This window comes from Geotrypetes seraphini, chromosome 5, assembly GCF_902459505.1.
Source record: "Geotrypetes seraphini chromosome 5, aGeoSer1.1, whole genome shotgun sequence".
Classification (NCBI taxonomy): Eukaryota; Metazoa; Chordata; class Amphibia; order Gymnophiona; family Dermophiidae; genus Geotrypetes; species Geotrypetes seraphini.
This window is the reverse complement of record NC_047088.1, coordinates 98292075-98313573: the sequence shown is the minus strand read 5'-3', so window position 1 is coordinate 98313573 and position 21499 is coordinate 98292075. Positions and strand designations below refer to the sequence as shown.

The 21499-nt window shown below is 42.1% G+C and overlaps 1 protein-coding gene across 1 annotated transcript in view; it reads right to left on the bottom strand.

Moving 5' to 3' along the window:
* SEZ6L2 (seizure related 6 homolog like 2) overlaps positions 1-21499 on the bottom strand; it is a 168787-nt gene that overhangs the window by 30392 nt on the left and 116896 nt on the right. The window contains exons 14-16 of the mRNA XM_033944067.1: positions 19735-19929; positions 16988-17179; positions 5409-5600 (exon numbers count right to left, since the gene is read on the bottom strand). Coding sequence (XP_033799958.1) covers positions 5409-5600; positions 16988-17179; positions 19735-19929 — 579 coding nt within the window. The remainder of the gene's footprint in view (positions 1-5408; positions 5601-16987; positions 17180-19734; positions 19930-21499) is intronic.

Genomic DNA, 21499 nt, shown 5'->3' with positions numbered 1-21499 from the left:
TCTATCTGATAACCAATTCCTAATCCACAACTGAACTTTGCCACTTATCCCATGATACTTTAATTTTCTCAGGAGCCTCTCGTGAGGAAGTTTATCAAAAGCTTTCTGAACAGAGCAAGAATAGGGACATAAAAGGGAAAGATGCTCAACATGGTGGGAGGTTAGGGGCAGGGAAATAGTGGTGATATTGGGCAGGGCAGATAGAGATGCAGAGAAAAGATGGATTGTGGACGTGGAGGAAGAACATAAGACTAGCCTTAATAGATCAATATAAGATATGTTGTTGCCTGCTAGTTTTAGGATAAACGATACTGTGAAGATTTATGAAATCTGGGTTTTAAGATGTAATTATTCATCTGTAATGTAAGATATTTGTATAAGTCTTGTTTGTTTCATTTTATGTATGTAATTTTTGTAATACCGCTTAGGAGTAAACGGTTGATAAATCTTTTAAATAAATAAATAAATAAAGACGAAATGCCAAACTGACAAAGAGATGCTGCCAAGACAGTTATGAAAAGACAGAGTAAAGGAACGCAGAAAGCAGAGACTGGGACCAAACAATAAGAAAAATAAAATGGCCAGCCAAGAAAGTTTTGGCATCTGCCAGAACTGATTTTAGACATGGTTTGGGCCCACAAAGAAAACCTCCAACATTCTCTAACGTTGTGGGGGTAAATCTCCAGTTTTGAAACAGGCCATCCTTGGTGCCTCTGTTATAAAATCACTTCATAATAGGCATTTGCTTGGACTTCCTACCTCAGAAGATTTAGAAAATTACTCTCTCTGTATCTACGAATAAAGGCTTAGTAAATAGCACCCTCAATGCAAAATGTCATGTTGGAAGCAGGGAAGGGGGAAGGAAAAGCACCATGCATTTAACACAAGCATCATTAGCTATGGGGTGGCAGAAGGTGGCAAGTGCCAATTTCAGCAATAAGTCCAATGGTCCATTTAGCCCAATATCCCATCTTCACGGAGGCCAATCCAAGCCACAAGTACCAGGCAAAAACCCAATCCAGGGCAAGCAGTGGCTTCCCCCCATATGTGTCTGAACAGCAGACTATGGACTTTTCCTCCAGGAACTTGTCCAAACCTTTTTTATAACCAGCTGTATTAATTGCTCTTACCACATCCTCTGGCAACGCATTCCAGATCTTAACTATTCTCTGAGTGAAAAAATATTTCCTCCTATTGGTTTTAAAAGTATTACTCTCTAACTTTATTGAGTGTCCCCTAGCCTTTGTAAATCTTGATGCAGTAAAAAAATTGATCCACTTGTACCTGTTCTACACCACTCAGGATTTCGTAGACTTCAATCATACCTCCCCTCAGCAGTCTCTTTTCCAAGCTGAAGAACCTTAACCTCTTTAGTCTTTCCTCGTACGAGAGGAGCTCCATCCCCCACCCCAATTCAATGCTTCACTATTGATGCCTTGTTTATTTTATGTCTAGGAAAATTCTAAGCAACTGCATATTGCAGAATTTGCCTCTGGGTGCACATAATTGTTGGTAAGAGAATGAGAGTTGGAGCTGGTGCTGTAATTCACAGTTCACATTCACATGTGATCCTAACCTTCCTACACCACAAAGCTCTGCTTTCAGTGATGCCAAATTCCTGTGCTGTTCTTGCGAGGGTTTGACATCAGATCAGCACAGTATCTAGGGTTGCCAAATTTTACATTCGTAAAATCCAAACCCCCTAGATCCTCCCCCAGGCCCACCCATCCCCACTCCATTATGCCCCAGTCCTGCCTCTAATCCCGCCCTAGCCCCACTCCCGCTGCTTGCTCTGGTCAGGCAGGAGGGCATCTGCGCAATTTCAGGGGAAGCTTTTCAAAACCCGGACAAAGTGCCGGGTTTTGAAAAGCCGTCCGGACCCCCAGACATGCCCTCAAAAGGAGGACATGTCCGGGGAAATCCGGAAGTCTGGTATCCCTAACAGTACCGCACCTATGCGGGAGAGAAGATGAGCTGGAGGAGACAAGATAGGAAATGTGTTGGGGAGGGGGAAGTGCTGTAGACACCAAAGGGTATGTGAGAAAGGAAATGATCTTGAGGAGACAGGGTAAGCGATATTTTGGCATGGGAAGTACTGAGCACACCAGGGTAAGGAGACGTGTGCAGGAGAAATAATCTGGAGTAGAGAATGACACGGTGACAAAATTCATCACCGTTCCCGTCCCCGCGGATAACCGCGGGAAACCATCTTCATGTCATTCTTTAAGGAGAGAGGGAAGAATCAGAGTATAATTGGGCACAACCACTGACCTGCAAGCTTTGCTTTGAAGAATGCTGGTGTAGAAGGACTGAGGTTGAAATAGACACTAGAAAATGACATGAGATTATTTCCCGCGGTAATCCGCGGGGACGGGAACGGTGATGAATTTTGTCACCGTGTCATTATCTAATCTGGAGGTCACAGGTGTAGGAGGTTTGATTGGGGGTGGGGCAGGGAGCCCTGAAGATACCAGAAGTAAGGAAATACACAGAGGAAGAGATGAACTGCAGGTGATGGGGGAGATGGAGGGGAGGGAGTAGCTGGAAACAACAGGGAGTAAGAGAATATTTGTGGGAAGGGCAATGATCTGGGGAGAGTGGGTAAATGGAGCATATGATAGGGGAGGGGAAGAAGAACTGGGGGAAGCAAAGGATAAGGGGATGTGTGTGGGGGGAAGATGGGCTGAGAGAAAGAACACTGAAGATGGATGAATTGGAGAAAGAGAATATTAGGAGTGGAGCTGAGGAAGGAGAATAGTATAGGTGTGTGTACATAGTGGGGTGGCAGGAGTGATCTACTGCCTTATGTTTAGGGTTTCTGGATATCACATATTTTCTTATGGGAAAGTGCAAGGCCCAAGAGGAATTGCAGGTAGCACTGATTTTTTTCAACTCCGACACCGCTGTGATGCCACAAGCATTGGCAGCAGGTACAAGAAGCTGGCATCATCTGCAGCTCAGAGCTCCCTTTGGGCTTGGTAGATTGCTAAAATAAAAACTGCTGAGCCTGAAAAACAGAAGCCTGAGTTACAGTATGCTATAACTGTACTCCTGGGGAAAATCTGCACCAAAAACTTTAAAGTTAATGCAGTAATTAAGTAAGAACTTTTCTGTTTAGAAGTTCAATTGCTGCTCAGAGGTGGTGGCTATATTGTATTAATTGTGGAAAGAATAGGATGTAATATTTTGCAGAATTTGTAATGTTTTGTGCAGAATTCCCCCAGGAGTATTATTTTGAGTCTGGGTGCAGCAGGAGGCATGCTTGACTAAAACAAAAGACGAAACTGCAGAACAATGTACAAGATGCAGGCAATGTTTATTTCAATAAACAATTTGTTGCGCACAAATAAGCCACTTTAAATGAATAATGGGACCCAACATGGTCTGTGTTTCGATCAACACGTCTTCATCAGGGGTCCTATAGAATGAATGTGTCACTGGACTATAAGAATTTCAGTGTGAATGTGAATATGGTGCAAAGGTCCACATGTTGTCATAGCGTAGTGAGCAATCTGTGATAAGTGGGTAATTCAAAGAAAACCCCATGCAAAAATGATGAACAAGTGTGCATCATGTGTACATTGAAAGTACAAAATATGAAAACAAATATGGTGGATGGGTTTTGTTCTCACCCGTTTTGGTTCAATTATATATATCTTTATTCTTTCCCATTTTATTATCTGAATTCTTAAAAGTTTTTGTAAAATCTTTATTTGATCTTATTTATTTTTTCTTCTTTCTTTGTACATAACTGTTGATTCTATCTGTTCTAATGGTTTCTTAAGCATTCTACTTACCTTTTTGCAGCAGGGTTTATTGCTTAATACTGTTTTCTTCCATCATTTGTATATATCTCCTACCATTCATTTTAGAGACTACTAACATAGATTTTAATCCTGTCTAGGAAAGATTGGGGATATCTATGGGCCATGATATGGTATGGTTTTCCTATCCTTAATGTTAACAATTCCTTCCTTATTATATTCTCTTGTACACTGCCTAGAACTGAAAGGCATTGGGCAGTATATAAATAAAGAATTATATTATGTTATCATATGTGTGACTGCGAAACTCACCACGTGAGTCATGAAATGTGGAGCGAGAAAGACATGAAATGAAATATGGGAGTCATGAAATAAACGAGGTATGAACCCAACAAAACCTACCAAAATCCTACTATATTGCCATATAAGTGCCACATGCAGCCATAAGGGCTATTGGGGAGGTAGACAGGTAGGTACAGTAGGTTTGGGGGGAGTTTGGGAGGGCTCACCCTACATTAGAAGGGGGTTATGTTCAGATGTACTCTGGCACCCTTTATGTGAAGTTCACAGCGGTGCCCTTTTAAGGTGCCCCACTGCTCTATTGGTGTGTCTACAGGGCCAGTCCTTCACAATGCTGGTTCCTCCCACGTCCAAATGGTCTGGTTTTCTGACTGAAAATGGTGAACAAAGTTGGATGTCCTGTTGGCCAAGACATCTACCTAAGCGATTTTAAAAAAATGAAGACATCTTGCAGTGTTGCCGGTTTAAAAAATGGACATATCTCCACATATGACTCTGGACTTAGAGTAATGCCCTCCACATTACTATATAGGAAAATGGAACACCCCCACCACCACCATCCTTAGTGATACCACTTTTAAAATGCCACCACACCAAACCAATTAAGTGGCTAATCAAAACACCTTTTTTCTGAGTTCCAGAAAGCATGGGATAGGCATGTATGATCTCTTAGGGAGAAGAGAAAATAGTAGATGCTACAGATGGGCAGACCAGATGTGCCATTTGGCCTTTATCTGCTGTCATGTTTCTATGTTTCTAACAAACATACCCTTGGACCCAATCACAAAAAAGTGCAATAAAAGTTGTTCACTGAATATCTAGTTTTATTTTAACCATGGAGGTCAGTGTTTACAAAAAGCTGACCACAGTGCCTGACCTCTCTAGCAGCTGAATATCATTCCTAAGACAACAACTCTCCCTATACTCTGCCTGTTATTATCCAGATTAAATCTTGTCCATGATTTTCAGGTTAAGGGATGAAAATACCTGGATAAAAGAGTTATGCATTTGCCGCCTAAGTGAGTTATGCATTTGCCACCTGCCAGCCAACTCATAGCTCACTTTGAATACTGATCCCAGTAAAACCACTGTTACCACCGGGGCCGGTGCTAAAAACCGTGGCACGCTTTTGTAAAAGGGGAGGAGGGGGTTAATTTTTTGTTAGTTTTGCAATTTTATAATTTCAATTATATTGTGCCGTGAAAAACATTTGCTCCATTTAATGTACCGGAGCTACAAAAAAGTTTGAGAGACACTGTTGTAGAGGGTGTGTACAAAGGAGTGAGGGAGGAGGCTCTTACCTTTGCAAAAGGGGCAGGTGAATGAGTGATACTGGGTCCTCACCTTTACAGAGGGGCGGTTGACTGTTCCAATACGAAGGGTGCCCAGGGACACATGTGATAGTCACCTCCCCTATTAGCTCAAAGCCTTCATAGCAGAAGAAGCGTAGAGATTCCTCAGCCTGGTAGTGGTGTTTGTAGAGTGTCTGGTAGCCATTCTCTGGCACTCCAGGGTTCATGCATGGCTCGTATTTCACTGTGGACACACCGGCAGTAGTGAGTATAGAGCAAAAAATTATCCAGACACAATTAACACCACAGACAGTCACAGTCTCATAAAGCCTGTTTTCATCAATTTTGCACATTAACATCCCGCCCCATAGCATCCTCAAAACAAATCTAAAGCTAGCTCAGCCAGTGATACAGAAAAGCCGCTGATACCCCAACACATTGGGGTAAATTCGATAAAGGCCGCTAAATGTTAGGCACCCAAAACTTGGCGCTAAGCTAGTACTCTATAACCATATCATACCATAGAGTTTCTTAAAGTCCACAATTTTCTAGAAGGAATCATTGTGGCTTACAATAAGATTGGGATCAACTATTACATTAGCAAGCAGAATCTAGATAGCAAATTGGGTAGAGATCAGTCATTATGAGGAGAAAAGATAAATCTTCTGAAGCTGTAATAGGAGGGAACTTGACATAAGTGTAGGGGTAGAATATTTAGCAGTGTTGTGCACCAAATCCGTTATAGAATACTCCACCAACAGCAGAGCCTCGGCAAGAGAGAAAGACTCTAGGCAGGTTACGGCTTTCGGATACCCCCATCTATTCCACTCATCTCCACCTCATTCTCATGTTCCCAGATGCACTGTGGCATTTGCAAGGTTGGTGGATCTTATGTGGGGGTCTACATATCCCATAATGCATTGGTTGGGGGGGAGAAAGAGGCCCAGCCCCCAGACTCCCTCTAGAACCAGAGTGTCACAGGGTTCCTTTGGAAACTAAGGCATTGCTATAGTGACCCTTTGAGTAGATCCCAGCACAAGTGATTTCCCTTCCCTTTTGTTCCACTTCTTCCCTAACCCAACCTTTTTATTTTTATTGTAACCTCTCCCTTCTTTATCTCCCTTGTACCTATTTTTTGCTTCTATGTTGGTTTAACTTATTTATTTATTTTGATTTCTAGCCCGTCATCCCCGAAGCTCAGAACGGGTTGCATCAGAACATTCACAATGCGGACATTATACAAAAGCGAGGACATAACTGGTCATAGGATAATGGGTACAAAGGGGGGAGAAAATTGTTGGAATTTCACAGAGACTAAGGTTGAGATTGGTCATTAACTAAAGGGGCACAAAGGAGGGTTACAGAAAGAGAGAGGCAGTCTGTCAGTCTGTTTAGCTGAAAAGTAAGGTCTTCACTGTTTTTGCTTATTGCCTCCCTTGTTATATCTTTTTTAATTTTTTTTTTTTTAAATAATATATTATTGTAAACCGCTTAGACTAACTGTGGTTGTATTTGCAGTATATCAAATAAACTGAAACTTGAAACTTGGAAAGGATAGCAGAAAAAAATTCAGCTCCTAACATTCAAAAGAAATTCACCTGTCCTCGGACCTCTTGCCTAACCTGTTCCCTTATATGTTTGTTTTGTGGAAAACGGGTTTCTGTGGCTATGAAGTAGAAAATTAGTTCATCCACACAGAAACCTCCCTATATGCCTGAGAAACTCCTTCTGTTGAATGTTTTAATGTACAGTGCTGCTTAGTGCATACGTCTAGCAGTGCTATAGAAATGATAAGTAGTAGTATACTCAACTCCACTTAAGTGCATGCCCTTCGGACCGGGTCTCCACGTGCGCTTAAATGGAGTGTGCTTAATAGGAGAGGGGGGAGGGGGAGGCTGTAGTTACGCTGGCTCAGTTAAATATGATGCGTGGGCTGCTGGAGCCTAAAGTACAGAAAAGCTATGCCCTACAGCTTGAGTGGAAGCGGAGCACTCACTTTCCCAGCTGTCTCAGCACTCACTTTCCCAGCTGTCCCAGCGTATAAGCTGCTGTGTGACACCTAGCCATTCCCAGTCAGAGCGGGATTGCATTTAACCGGAGTGAATGTAACGTGAAAGAATAGAGGTTGCACCTATGATATCAGTGCGCATAAGCGGATGGTGTGCTTATCCGAATTGCAAATATCCAGAATTTAAGTCCATTGACTTTAATGTTTAAAAAAAAAACCAACAGGACCGTGGTGGTAGGCTGTGGATAACCAAAGCGTGCACTTAGGTGGAGTCGACTGTAATAGTAGCAGTAGTAGAACACAACCACTTATGCTATTTCTAGGCCTGGCATAAATGGGAGCTAAATGCGGCAACTGGGCATGTAAATGCAACTATTCTATAAAGTGCATGTAAGTCAATGCCCCTCCCATGTTAACGTCTCCTTTGCATTTGTGCCCAAGAGAAGCTAGGTGCGCTTTTTATAGAATAGAGGTGTAAGTATCATGTGTGCAACTACAAATTAGAGCTTGTTACTGCTTCTTAATGCCAATTAAGAACATATGAATTGCCATACTGGGACATCAAGCCCAGTACCAGTTTCCTACAGTGGCCAACCCAGGTCCCAAGTACCTAGCTACAACCTAAGTAATAAAACAGATTTGATACTACTTATCCTAAGAATAAGCAGTAGATTTCCCCAATCCATCTCAATAATGGCTTATGGACTTCCCTTTTAGGAATTTAGCCAAACCCTTTTTAAACTCAGCTAACTGATTTCACCACATTCTCCGGCAACAAATTCCAGAATTTAATTACATTTTGTGTGAAGAAATATTTTCTCCAGTTTGTTTTAAATCTACTACTTAGCAGCTTCATTGCATGCTCCCTAGTTCTAGTATTTTTGGAAAGAGTGAACAAGCAATTCAAACTACCATTTCCACTCTACTCAATATCATATCACCCCTGAGCCCGTCAAGCTGAAGAACCTTAGCTGCTTTAGCCTTTCCTCATAGGGAAGTCATCCCAAACTTTTTATCATTTTTGTCGCCCTTCTCTGACCTTTTCTAATTCCTCTACATCTTTTCTGCGATACAGCGACCAGAATTGCACACAGTATTTGAGGTGCGGCTGTAGTATATAGCGATACAAGGGCATTATAACATTTTCGTCTTTGTTTTCCACCAATTATTTAACAATTTAGTGCCAATTAGCTAATTATCCTCCATTTTACAAAACCCTGAAAGCGTTTTTTAGCACAGGGTGGTGCACTGAATGCTCTGCGCTGCTCCTGACACTCATAGAACCCTATGAACATTGGGAGCAGCATAGAGCATTCAGCATGCCAGCTGGTTCTAAAAAACACTTTTGCAGTTTTGTAAAAGGTGGGTTATGTTACAAGTGTAATGGCTCTATTCTATAATTGCGCAAGCAGGCCTATCTTTGGGTACCATTTATAGAATTTGAGGGGATTGTGTGTGATAAATATGTATTACATTCAATTCTATACTGTAATATTCTGACCTCACTTATATTAGGATCACAACATATGCTGTATATTGTATAGGAAGGACAATTTTCAAAGATATTTACAGGGCAAAGAGCAATTTGAGTGCCTAAATTAGCTCTTGGAAAATTGCCTTCCTTCAATGTGGCTAAATGAATACACATTTTACCACATATAACCACATGTTAAGGAGGTATTCCTAGGGGTATGTTTAAGTCAACACTGCAGATTGTATTTTCAAATCTATGTGCATTACTTTGCATGAAAAAGAACTTACTCAAAAAGCAGGTACAAATGTATAGTAGCAATGAATGAAAGAGTAAGTGTTCCTTCTAAGGATATGAACCACACAAGGTCAAGGCTACAATTAATTTTACTAGGTGGTTGCCTAGGACAACAAACTTTGGAGGACAGCAGAAAGTGCTCCCCTATGTGGCCCTTTAGGACTGAATTTGAATGCTCCTGTTAGGTACTCAACTGTCAAGATCCCTACACCCTGAGGTTGTGGGTTCTGACACGCACTGCTCCTTGTGACCTTGCCCAGTTCACTTGGTCCCCCAATGCCCCAAGTATATTAGATAGATTGTGAGCCCACTGGGACAGACTGGGAAAAATGCTTGAATACCTGAATTAATTCATTATTGTAAACCATTCTGAGCGCCCCTGGGAGTACGGTATAGAAATTTGAATAAATAAATAAAAATATGGAATTGGGATACTTCTCTGGTATGGAATTGATGCTGTTTGTCTAAATGCAGGAATCTTATTGTCTGAAACTACCAACATCCTAATTTTGTAAGTAAGGTGATCTAAGAAGATTGTAAGCCAAGCTTCCACAGGCTGCAGTCTCTTTAACAAATGGTTATAAGCATGGTGCTCCCTTACCAAAGCCTGAACCAGTTATAACTGAATCCTTATAGTACGGTAAATAAAAGACAGAAGATGTTTTGTTTCATTTTGTCTGAGAGACCCAGGTGACCTGTGTTATACTGAAGTTTACTTACTAGCTTTGCAAAAGCTGTTTTGATTTCAATAATCTCCTCTGCTTTGTTTCAAGATCATCAGTCTGTTTGATCCCTCACATCATGGCAAGTTTCAAAGCAAAAGTATGTGCATAGCTTCACTTTGAAAATACAATACAATATAATAAAAGGCTTATATACTGCTGCTCCCCAATAATCTTTATTCAGTCTGGTTCACAATAATAAAGAGCTGGTACAACACTAGGATATATTACACAGTCAATAAAAGTTATCAGTTAAAAAGTCGGTAAATTTTAGAAAATGCAAATGTGACTCCCTCCCCCCTCCAAAAAAATAAAAAGAATGCCTCTGCTGCAGAGCAAGAGGTACTAGATTCTTTGAGGAGTCACTGAGGCCCAAATTCTCAACGCTGTGTCGAAAGGTGATAGGTACCCTATTGCAACCTAACTTAAGTGGTTTAATTGGTGATAAACTGTGCGGTAATTGACTGTGACATTTAAAACCAATTAAAATCTGCAATGAGAGGGCATATGATGAAGTTAAGAAGTGATAGGCTCCGGAGTAATCTAAGGAAATACATTTTTACAGAAAGGGTGGTAGATGCATGAAACAGTCTCCCAGAAGAGGTGGTGGAGACAGAGACTGTGTCTGAATTCAAAAGGGCCTGGGATAGGCACGTGGGATCTCTCGGAGAGAGAAAGAGATAATGGTGACTGCAGATGGACAGACTGGATGGGCCATTTGGTCTTTATCTGCCATCATGTTTCTATGTTGCAAACGACAGCGGCCAACCCCTGTCCATAGAGGCACCTAAAATGCATTGATATTTTTTTGAAATGCAGAATATCAAATAACAATAAAACTTGGAAACTTGGAGTTGGAGGCCCCTTTGTCTGAGTGGGAGGGGGAACAGTATATAAGGGAAGTTGGAAACTTGGAGTTGGAGGCCCCTTTGTCTGAGTGGGAGGGGAAACAATATACAGCAGTGTTCTTCAACCTTTTTACACCTATGGACCGGCGGAAATAAAATAATTATTTCGTGGACTGGCAAACTAATAAGACTGAAATTTTTAAAAACCCCATTGCCGCCATGTCCCCGCGAGCTCGGTCCCATTAACTATCTGATCCCATCCGCACAAGCCTCAAATAGTTATGATTTTATATTGAACATATTTTATTAAAGTATAAAAAGAAACAATATTCTGTACAATTGTCATTTTATAAATATAAATAATACAGGGCAAGGATCAACAAAACCCCCGTCTCCCCTCCCCTTCACATATATCCCCTCTACTATCAAGAAAACTGAATAAGCCAAATTATTACAGAATGCTACACAAATATCATGCTAACAGAATACCGCAGTCACACATGGCAGGAATGGTGTTAGGGTGAGTGCAACTAGGGCAACTGCCTCCTGTCAGAGAGAGCCCTAAGCCAGCTGGAAGCTAAAGACGCACTGCCTGGGCTTTGCACTCCCCAGTTATGTCTAACATCAGCTCTAGCAGGATACATATTTTAAATCTGATATATTCTAATCACAAGATAGAAATAAAATTATTTTTTTCTACTTTTTGTCGTCTCTGGTTTCTGCTTTCATCGTCTTTTCACTCTCTTCCATCCAGCGTCTGCCCTCTGTCTCTTCAATCCAGCATCTGCCTCTTCCATCCACTGTCTGCCCTCACCCCTCCCCCTCCCATATGATATCTGTGTTCTTTCTATGCCCCTCTTTCCTACACCAGATCTAGCATCTTTGTCCCTCTTTCCTTATTTTTCATCTGACCCCCCTTCCCAGCATCAATCTCTCTCTACCTTGTCATTCCTCTGTCTCTCCCCTTTCCCTTATCTGATCTCTCCATTCCATCCTGACTCTTTCCCCTCCTCTAATCTCCCTGCCAGCTGTTTCCTTTCAATGTTCCTCCTCCCCTGTCCAGCAGTACCTTCTCCCTTTCTTCCTCCCCTTATCTCGTCCCTTCCCTTTCCCTTCTCCCCTATCAGAAGTAGCCCCTTCCCCTCCCTTGTCCAGGAGTACCCCTTCTCCCTTTCCTCCTCCTATTATCCAACAGTAACTCTCGTCCCTTTCCTTTCCCTTCTCCCCTGTCAGCAGTAGCCCCTTCGCCTCCCTTGTCCAGGAGTACCCCTTCTCCCTTTCCTCCTCCCCTTATCCAACAGTTATTCTCATCCCATCCCTTTCCCTTCTCCCCTGTCAGCAGTAGCCTCTTCCCCTACCTTGTCCAGGAGTACTCCTTCTCCCTTCCCTCCTTCCCTCTCCAGAAAATGTTCCCTCTATGTAGGCTAGCAGCAGCTCTGTGTGCTTTTAACTTCGGCACACAGCTGCCCCTAAGCAGTATTTTAGCGGGGTTTCATGAGGCAGCCTCAGGGCCTTTGGTAGGCCGGCCCGCTTCGATGATGCAATGTGGGCCGGCCTACCAAAGGCCCCGAGGCTGCCTCATGAAACCTCGTTAAAATACTGCCTAGGGGCAGCTGTTAAAGTTAAAAGCCGAAGTTAAAAGCACACAGACCTGCCGCTGCTTTTCTGGGGATGCGGAGACATACGCGGCAGGAGTCCGTGGTGGCAGGCAGGAGTGCCGGCATAGTGACGGCAACAGGAAGTTGCACATCAGCTGACGCCGGCACCTTTTGCTGCGGCGGGGTCCTGAATCCTTCGCGGACCGGCAAGATTTTTTTTGCGGACCGCCACCGGTCCACGGACCGGCGGTTGAAGAACTGTGATATACAGTATAAGGGAAGTGAGGAGTTGAGTGGGAGGGGGAACAGTATATAAGGGAAGTGAGGAGTAAGATCAAGGCTTTTGGTTATCTGGAATCTCCCGTCAGAGCTCTAGTACTGAGAGAGACTCCTGTGGGTACTGACTACTTGTGTAGGGAAAATCTGAGATGGTTTGCCAGAAGAACAGGCAACAGAGTGAGAGGAGAGAAAGTGGAACCTGGAGAGTTTCACTAAAAGAGAATATACGAGGACAGAATAAGGAGTGTGTGAAGACCCATCTCAAAAAGAGAAACTGTGAAAGAAAAATCCCTGCTTCTTGCAGAGCCTGCATGGAGTGTTTCAACTTGGCAGGAAAGATAAGTGTGGTCCCGGGCTGAGGAAAGAGGGTGGGACCCTGGAATGATTCACCGCATGTCCTAAGGAATTGTATAAAGAGTTTGGGGAACGTAATTGAAGTGTTTCTTGAAGTGACTTTATCATAAACAGCTTTGAAAACCAGTGTTAGATTTCCAGAAAGTGAACTGTAAATAGTTTATGATTTATATCTAAAAATCAAGTTCAAGTAAAAGTTCCAGTTATCAAATGCACCATGGTTTCAGCTTGATTCATTTGGTACGAGAATAAAATAAGGACTGAGTGTGGTGATTGAATACTGGAGTTGTGATCCTTTGGCCTACCGGAGAAAGTCCAGCCTCAGCCTACGTCCAGCTTAAAGATTTAAAGACAGTTTCAAATAAATTTCTTTTTTCAAGTCTTGGTCGTGGGTACCTGGCCCAAAGAGCTGACCAGTGCTCATGGACTGTGTGCGAGCGGGACCAGGGTTACACAAAGTATATAGTTAAAAGTAACCATGGATTTTGTCCTAAGGAAGTCAATTTGAAAATTGCCCTATAGGTAGTATTATACTACATTACACTAGGATGAAAGTGAGGTGCTGGTCACCTATTTAATTTTTATTGTTTTTGATTTATGTTGTATTGTTCTTTTGGAGTTGATGTACGTATGTAGTTCTCCCCACTTTCCTTTCATTTTTATGTTTGTCAAGTATAGTCTAGTCGGTACTTATCTGTTCAATGTTTTCCCCTTTTTTATTGAAAAACATGTGGAGGGGCATAATTGAAAGGAACATCTAAGTCCATTTTCATCTAAGTAGCAAGTCGTCCAAAGTAAAAAAAATCTAGAACACATTTCAAAAAATACGTCCAAATTTTCTTTTGTTTCGAAAATTGTCTAAGTATACGTCCTGCTGATCTGATCGTCCAAGTCGCTAAATCGTCCATCTTTATACTACATTTTCGTACAACTTTTTGTCCAAGTCAAAAACGCCTAGAACAAGCCCTGATGGACGTGGGAGGGGTCTGCAAAGTGATGGACTGAACACCCAGATATGGCACCTAAATAATGGGGTACCCTACAGGGCACTGCTGTGAACTTCACAAAAAGGGTACCATGTCATCATCTCACAACAGCTCCCATATAGGTCACGGTGAGCCCCTCAAACCAGAATCCCCTAGACCCACTTATCTACCACCCTAATAGCCCTCATTGTATTATGTAACATCTTTCTTCTCTCATGTATTCTTTCCCCATGCTTCTCTGATACATGATGTAACTTCCTTCTTCTTGCATTTTGTAATTCGCTGATTGTCCAGCCTTCTTTCTATGTGAACCGCCTAGAAGTCAGTTTGACTATGGCTGTATAGAAAAATAAAGTTATTATTATTATTATTATGGCTGCAGGAGCCACTTATATGTCAGTACAAAAGGGTTTTGGGGGTTGAAGACCCTAGGCCTTCACAGATAGACCACTCAACTCTCCTTATGCTGGTTCAAATAATATGAATTTAATAATCAAATAGTAATAGCTTACAGGAACAAATCACACAGCATACAGAGTGATAGAGCACACATCAGACTGGCCAGGCTGATGGAGAACCTCCGATGAGTTCTGAAACCATGGTTCAGGGAGCTTTCTTTTATATGATTCTGACAGCTCTGGCCCACGTTGGTGCATGTTACATTTCACACTTTCATTGGTTAATTATATTCATTATCTCATATATTAAGCTATGGGTTGGTTAACATAAATTGAGTGATTCTGTGTCACGCCTTTTTCCATATGCTTCTCCCTCATTTCCCCATAAATGTTCTCTTAATATACCAAGTTCCTCTTTTGAACACCTGGGCCTAATGATTTTTCAGCTCTTTTTGTATACTTATGTCCGTGGTTCTTCTTTCCTCTGGTGAAAGTTATCATGTTGCTTATCGTCCCTCTAGTGAAAGTTATCTTGTTACTTATGTTTTTCATCAGAGTTATTTTTCTTTATACCCACACTCTCTGTTTCTAGGAAAAAGCAGAAGTCTTTCAGAGTTCGCGGCTGCTCTCAGAATTGACAATTTCTAGTCAGAGAGCCTATTTGCTTTTTCAGCAACCATTTTACTTCTTAGCTGTACTGGCCTTGCTTTGGCCTGCTACTGCTGTGACAGGGAAATTCTCGGGGGTCTTCACCTGAGCTTACAGGACTTTCCTCTCCCCCTTCTCAGGGTGTATAGGGGAATGCACATGTTTCAATATCAATGCAGTGATTACAGGGGCTTATGGGCATGGGGGCCTCCTCTCCATGAGTCCCTAACCTACCCCCAAGACGGCTTAAGCCGCCTCTGTGCAGGACGACTAGGCTTTCCTTTGTCAGGCTGCCTGGTGATGATGGTCTGGAGGCTGAATTTTAAAGGTGTGATTACAATTTTTATGGGGTTAGGGAGGTCGGTGATCACTTGGGGGTCTATATTATGCGTTTGCAGTGCTTATCTGGTGACTTTAGGTGGGTTTTTGTGACTTAGACCATGTTTTAAATGGTCTAAGTCACAACGTCCAAGTTCCGTCGATCCTGTGCTGTATAACTTTCGGTTTTACATGCAGTACGACTAAGTCTAGGCCAGCCCACGACCCGCCCAACTCCCGCCCTCGACACTCCTCCTGAAATGCCCCATTTAGCTATGGTCGTTCAGCGGCACTATGAAAGCCTAGGTCGTTTAGAAATAAGTCCAAAACCCGTTTTTATTATTGGCACTTGGACATATTTTGACAATGTTCGTCCAAGTGCTGACTTAGGACAGTTTTTGGACGTTTTTTCTCTTTTGATTATGAGCCCCTTAGAATTTATGATTAGCATTTTTATCAAAATTTTAATAAACTTGAAACTTGTATGTTATTTTGTAACCCGCCTTGGGTAAGTGCGGGATATAAATAAATAAACCATAAACATATCATATTAGTATGAGGGATCTTCAAAACATTTTGGCACTTATTTTTTAAACATTATTTATTAAATATCTCAAATGCAAATTACATTAATTTTCCACGGGTGATATGGCTTGCCTGACTAATCACATGACATTCTACAACATGCCTTCTTACCACTTCTCCCGCTCCAACCATTTCCCGCAAAAAATATAAAAGTGCTGAAACCTTTTGAAGAACCCTCATATATTGTATATCACCTTATATTAAATATTACATTGTATTTGGGCTGCAAAAACCACAGGGAACGGTACAGTTTAGGGGGTGAAGAACTTATGTGCACGACGGAAGAGCGAGACTTGGGTATGATTGTATGTGATGATCTTAAGGTGACCAAACAGGTTGAAAAGGTGACGGCGAGAGCTAGAATAATGCTAGGTTGCTTAGGGAGAGGTATTGTCAGTAGGAAAAAGGAGGTATTGATGCCTCTGTATAAGACTCTGGTGAGGCCTCATTTAGATATAAAAAGGATGGAGTCGGTCCAGAGGAAAGCTATTAAAATGGTATGTGGTCTTCATAAGGCGTATGGGGACAGACTTAAAGATTTCAATATGTATACTTTGGAGGAAAGGCGGGAGAGGGGAGATATGATAGAGTAGTTTAAATACGTACATAATATAAATAGAAACATAGAAACATAGAAATTGACGGCAGAAAAGGGCCACAGCCCATCGAGTCTGCCCATACCAATGACCCACTCCCCGACTTTCATGTGAAAGGAAACTGTAATGAGAGGGCATAGGATGAAGTTAAGAGTTGATAGGCTCAGGAGTAATCTGAGGAAATACTTTTTAAGAAAAGGGTGGTAGATGCATGGAACAGTTTTCCGGAAGAGGTGGTGGAAACAGAAACTGTGTCTGAATTCAAGAGCGCATGGGATAGGTACGTGAGATCTCTCAGAGAGAGAAAGAGATAATGGTTACTGTGGATAGGCAGACTAGATGGACCATTTGGCCTTTATCTGCCGTTATGTTTCTATGTTTCTATATTACTATATATTTTTGACATTACATTTTACTAAACTGTTTTTATAATAAAGCAGATCCCTTATCTGTCCCCCCAGGTGCAGCAAATTTTGGATTTTGGCAGCAGACTGGTATGGAGGAAACTGGAATTGGTACTTACACACACACTTGGGCACTCGGTCGCTCCATTTGGGGGTGCCCGTGTCCCGGTTGTAGCAGGTCAGGGTGCCAGTGCCCTCAATGGTGTATCCCTCATTACAGGAGTACTGCACCTGTGAACCAATGGGGAAGCGCTGGTCTGAAATCCGCCGCACCCCATTCCCAATTTCCCCAGGGTCTGCACAGTTAAGAACTGAGATACCGAGGGAATGAAAGACAGAGAAGGAGAGAAGATTTATTATTAAAAGATAAAATTATTTCAGCTTTAACACATAGACTTCTGCTCTATGAAGACAGCAGAGGCTTCTAGTGGATCTACTTAGATGCTAGAGTTTGACTTTTACTTGTAAATATCCCCACAGCTTCTGGAAAAAGGGGAGGCTCACCTGACTAGTAAAGTAATGGAAGGAGGCAAACTGTTTTGGAGGGAGCTATAACTGGTAGAGAACCCCAGCCATTGTGCTTGGAGGAGAAAGGAGTGAAGAGCAATGACAAGCTTGCTGAGGCTGCTACACTAGCCTTCAGGTTTAACCTGGAATGGAGAACCAGTTCACTGCCACTCTTGTGGAGGACAATAAAGAAGTGAAGCAGTCGAAGGAGTTTAATAAACAACAAAAGATCCTGACCTGAGAAGCAAGAGAGGACAAGAGGAGTCATCACTTGCACTTATTAAGATTTAAAAAAAAAAAAAAAAAATCTTAGAAAGGAGATTTTAATCCTGGGTAGCACAACACTTGTTCTGCCCCCCCCCCCCCCCATTTTTAAAATGTTATACGCTTTGAAGCTTTTGATATTGCGTACATAACAAAAATTTAATAAACTTGAAACTCATCAACCCAGACAGGCATATTACAGTAAAAAAAAATTTTAGCAGGACCCTCAAAGGAGTAGAGGAGGAGAAGATATTGACCAACAACTATTGGGGCAATTCTGTAAGCTTGCACCTAGAGCTACACACCACTTACATGGATCAAAGGTACCTTTACTTAGTGTTTGTCTACATGAGTGTATTAGGTGCTATTCTATGAACTAATATCTAAGTGCTACAGCTCGTAACTCCAAGGTGGATATAAACATGGGTGGACCACGGGTGTGGTGCCAAGTAATGTGACTAATTTATGGAATACTATCACTTGGCACACTTAAGCGTGATCATTTACACCTGCCGCTGGCAGGATATAGAGGGCTGCATCTAAGTTTTGGGGCAGCAATGCGTGTTTGTGCTAGTATTCTATAATAAGAACATAAGAATTGCCATACTGGGACAGACCGAAGGTACATCAAGCCAACAGTGGCCAACCCAGCTCCCAAATACTTAGTTAGATCCTAAATAGTAAAACAGATTTTATGCTGCTTATCCTAGGAATAAGCAGTGGATTTCCCAAAGCCTATAGGAGTGGCTTTAGGTATCTGGCCAATCAGATTGAGGCCACTCCCAGTGCATCCCAGAATGCACTGGCAAGGAGGCTTAAGATTCTGGTTGGCCCAGGTGCCTAAAACTCCTATGGGAAAGGCCTCAGGGCTTTAGGACCATTCCCGATGCATCCCAGGATGAACTGGGAAGGGGAAGGCCCGCCAATTTGAAGAGGCGAGCCTGCTATCCGGAAGTAATAGGCATCCCTCTGGCTGGCCTTTATGATAAAGGTCCTGGGGGGGGGGGTTCAGAAGTAATTTGGGGGGGAGGGAATGCCAGCAGTAGGGAGTGGGCATCTCTCCTGCCCCAACTTGTGTGTGTGTGTGAGGTGGGGTTCCTGCTGCTGCCGCTCAGCTGATTGCAGCAGGCAGTTTCTCTTGCCATGATCAGCTCATTGGCAATGCGGCTCTCTAAACGGTGGCTGTGACATGGACGCCAGTTAGGGAATCGGGGGGGGAGGGGGGTTTAGGCAGGGTTAGGCGTCTGTACCTTAGGATAGACACGATTCCATATACGACGCCTGTGTGTGATTCTCAAAAGCCACTTAGGCGGCTTCTGAGACTGGGCATCATACAGAATCAGGCCCTAATTCTGCCCCATTGTAGTGCCTCAATCAAGGCACCAAGTTATAGAATTTCCTCCTTTAATTTTTATGATGTTGGTGCTATTTTGTTTTTCCCGTTTCAACCTATAGTTTAAGTTATGGAGATTTGTTCTCTTTCTACTTGAGAAGCCTGATTTTAAGTAAATCAAAGGTTCATAACCCTAATTCTAGCCTTAATTGATTTACTATTTACCACTGGAGCAAAGAAAGCGTTCCCAACAGCCCTATACTGAATTACGGCTCCAACCTGGATTCACCAACAAACCTCATACATATATTTTAATATTATAATCATTTAAACTGACTGGGTGAGAAAAGGTTACAAATAAAAAGAATTTCTAAACATCACAGGCAGGAGGGAGAGCGAGGATGTCCTCATCTAGCTCTGTCTATTATTCTAGATGATTTTTGAGGTCCTGTTCAACCCCAATGTCAGTATGATTCCAGAAGACATTGTGCGGCTCTTTTTTTAACTCCATTTTTCTAAGATTGTAGATAGCATAACATAAAATGTTATTTATATGCCGCTATGCACCTGGTGGTTTGATGCGGTTAACAGAATTATCTAGAGGCTGAACATAACCAGCACATAGTACAAGGACAGTGATCTAAAGGCAGAGCAGAGTTGGTGAGGTAAATGGAAAGCATAGATCATTGCTTCGTCACCTCTCGTTTCCTTATTTCTGTGATCCTGGGGAACTGTTGTGAAGGAGAGAGAAAAGACACTTACTCTTCTCACAGCTGGGCGAACTATTGCTCCAAGAGAGATCCCACTGGCAGGTAAGGATGTCAGAGCCCACAATGTCATAGCCTGGGTCACATTGATAAGTTACAACTGTGCCACGAATGAGGTCAGGGTGTGATGGTGTTTTCCAGCCAAATTCAATCTCTGGCAGATCAGGGCAAGTATCATTCCGGGGGACTTCTGCAAAGGGGGAAGAGAAAGAGAGGATGAGAAAAGCCAGAAAGACATACAGCAAGAAAACACACAAGAGACAAAGGGAGAGAGAAAGAAGCAAAGGCAGAAAGATGAAAGAGAGTGTAGAAGAGGGGAAGAATAGTGAAATGGTTATGTGGAATTGTCAAGCTCTAACCACTGCTGCTCAGCAAAGTCACACACATGGGTCCAAGTACATGATGGAACTGCATGCCTCGTTAGAAGAATGTGTTCAGAGCTTTCTACAAAAGTTGTTTGAGCATTCATCGTCAAGCTAGTTGGGGACTTTTGTCTTTTAGCCTTTTTTGTAGCATGGAAATCAAAAGAAGTGGACCATAGAAAGTCTAAGCTGGTCTTCCCTTTACAAACAAGCCTTTCATACCTGGATAAAACCATAATTCGAATCCCAAGGTGCAGTGTCAAGGCCGTGTTTGGTAAATGCATGGTCAGACTTCCATATCGCAATCTTGCAAATTAGAAAATATGGTCATGAATTTCCTTAAATTCAATCTGCCTGATATATCAAATAGCGCTAAGCCGGCCAACCACGAATATTCAGCGGGAGATAGTTGGCTATCTCTACAGAATATTGACAGTTAGCCAGTGATCGGGCTAGCCGCTATGTCACATATCATAGCTGGTTAGCACCATTGGTTCACCGGCTATGTTTAGCAGCCAGATAGACCCACATAAATAACAGGCCACTATAAGATAGTTGGTCAGCCAAAGAATATCAGCTTAACTGACTCATATTTCTAGCAACCAAAAAAAAACCTGGAAATTCAATGGGTCGCCAGATATGGCCCAGCATTGAATTTCCGCATTCTCCATTAACCATGGGAGATAGCCGAGCTGCTGCCCATAGTCTCCATAGTAATTCTACTGCTGATAGTCTGTGTCTGTATCACTGTGAAACAGACGCACCATTGAAAGTATCATGTTTCAGTGATTTTTCCTGAATGAATTGTAGCTGATATAATTATGTCCCAGTTGTGGCTCTCTGTCCATCACAATTCCATTACAGCCACTATATTCTGCTCAGCCTTCTCTGTTACAGCCTTTAGACCTGGGGCTTTATTTCTCATATTATGGGCACTAGTATACAAAGCTCTCCAGATGCTTCTCATTTATTTGCAAGTGTTTCATATTTTGCTTAGCTGAGGGCTACACAACCCAGATGACCTGGTTTAAGCCCTCTTCAGTAAGGGGTTCTTTTACTAAGGTGCACTAATGTAATGTAATGTAATGTAATTTATTTCTTATATACCGCTACATCCGTTAGGTTCTAAGCGGTTTGAAGAAAATATACATTAAGATTATAAATGAGAAGTAAGAAGGTACTTAAAAATTCCCTTACTGTCCCGAAGGCTCACAATCTAACTAAAGTACATGGAAATTAATAAAGAAGAGAAAATAAAGATGGTTGAAAAAAGAAAAATTCTATGTGAATTTATAGGATGGAAATTAAACTGACAGTGAAGAACTGTATGAAAAATACATATGGAATGCAGTTAGAGAGGGTAGGTTACAATCTATTTATGGTATTTGTTTAATTGGA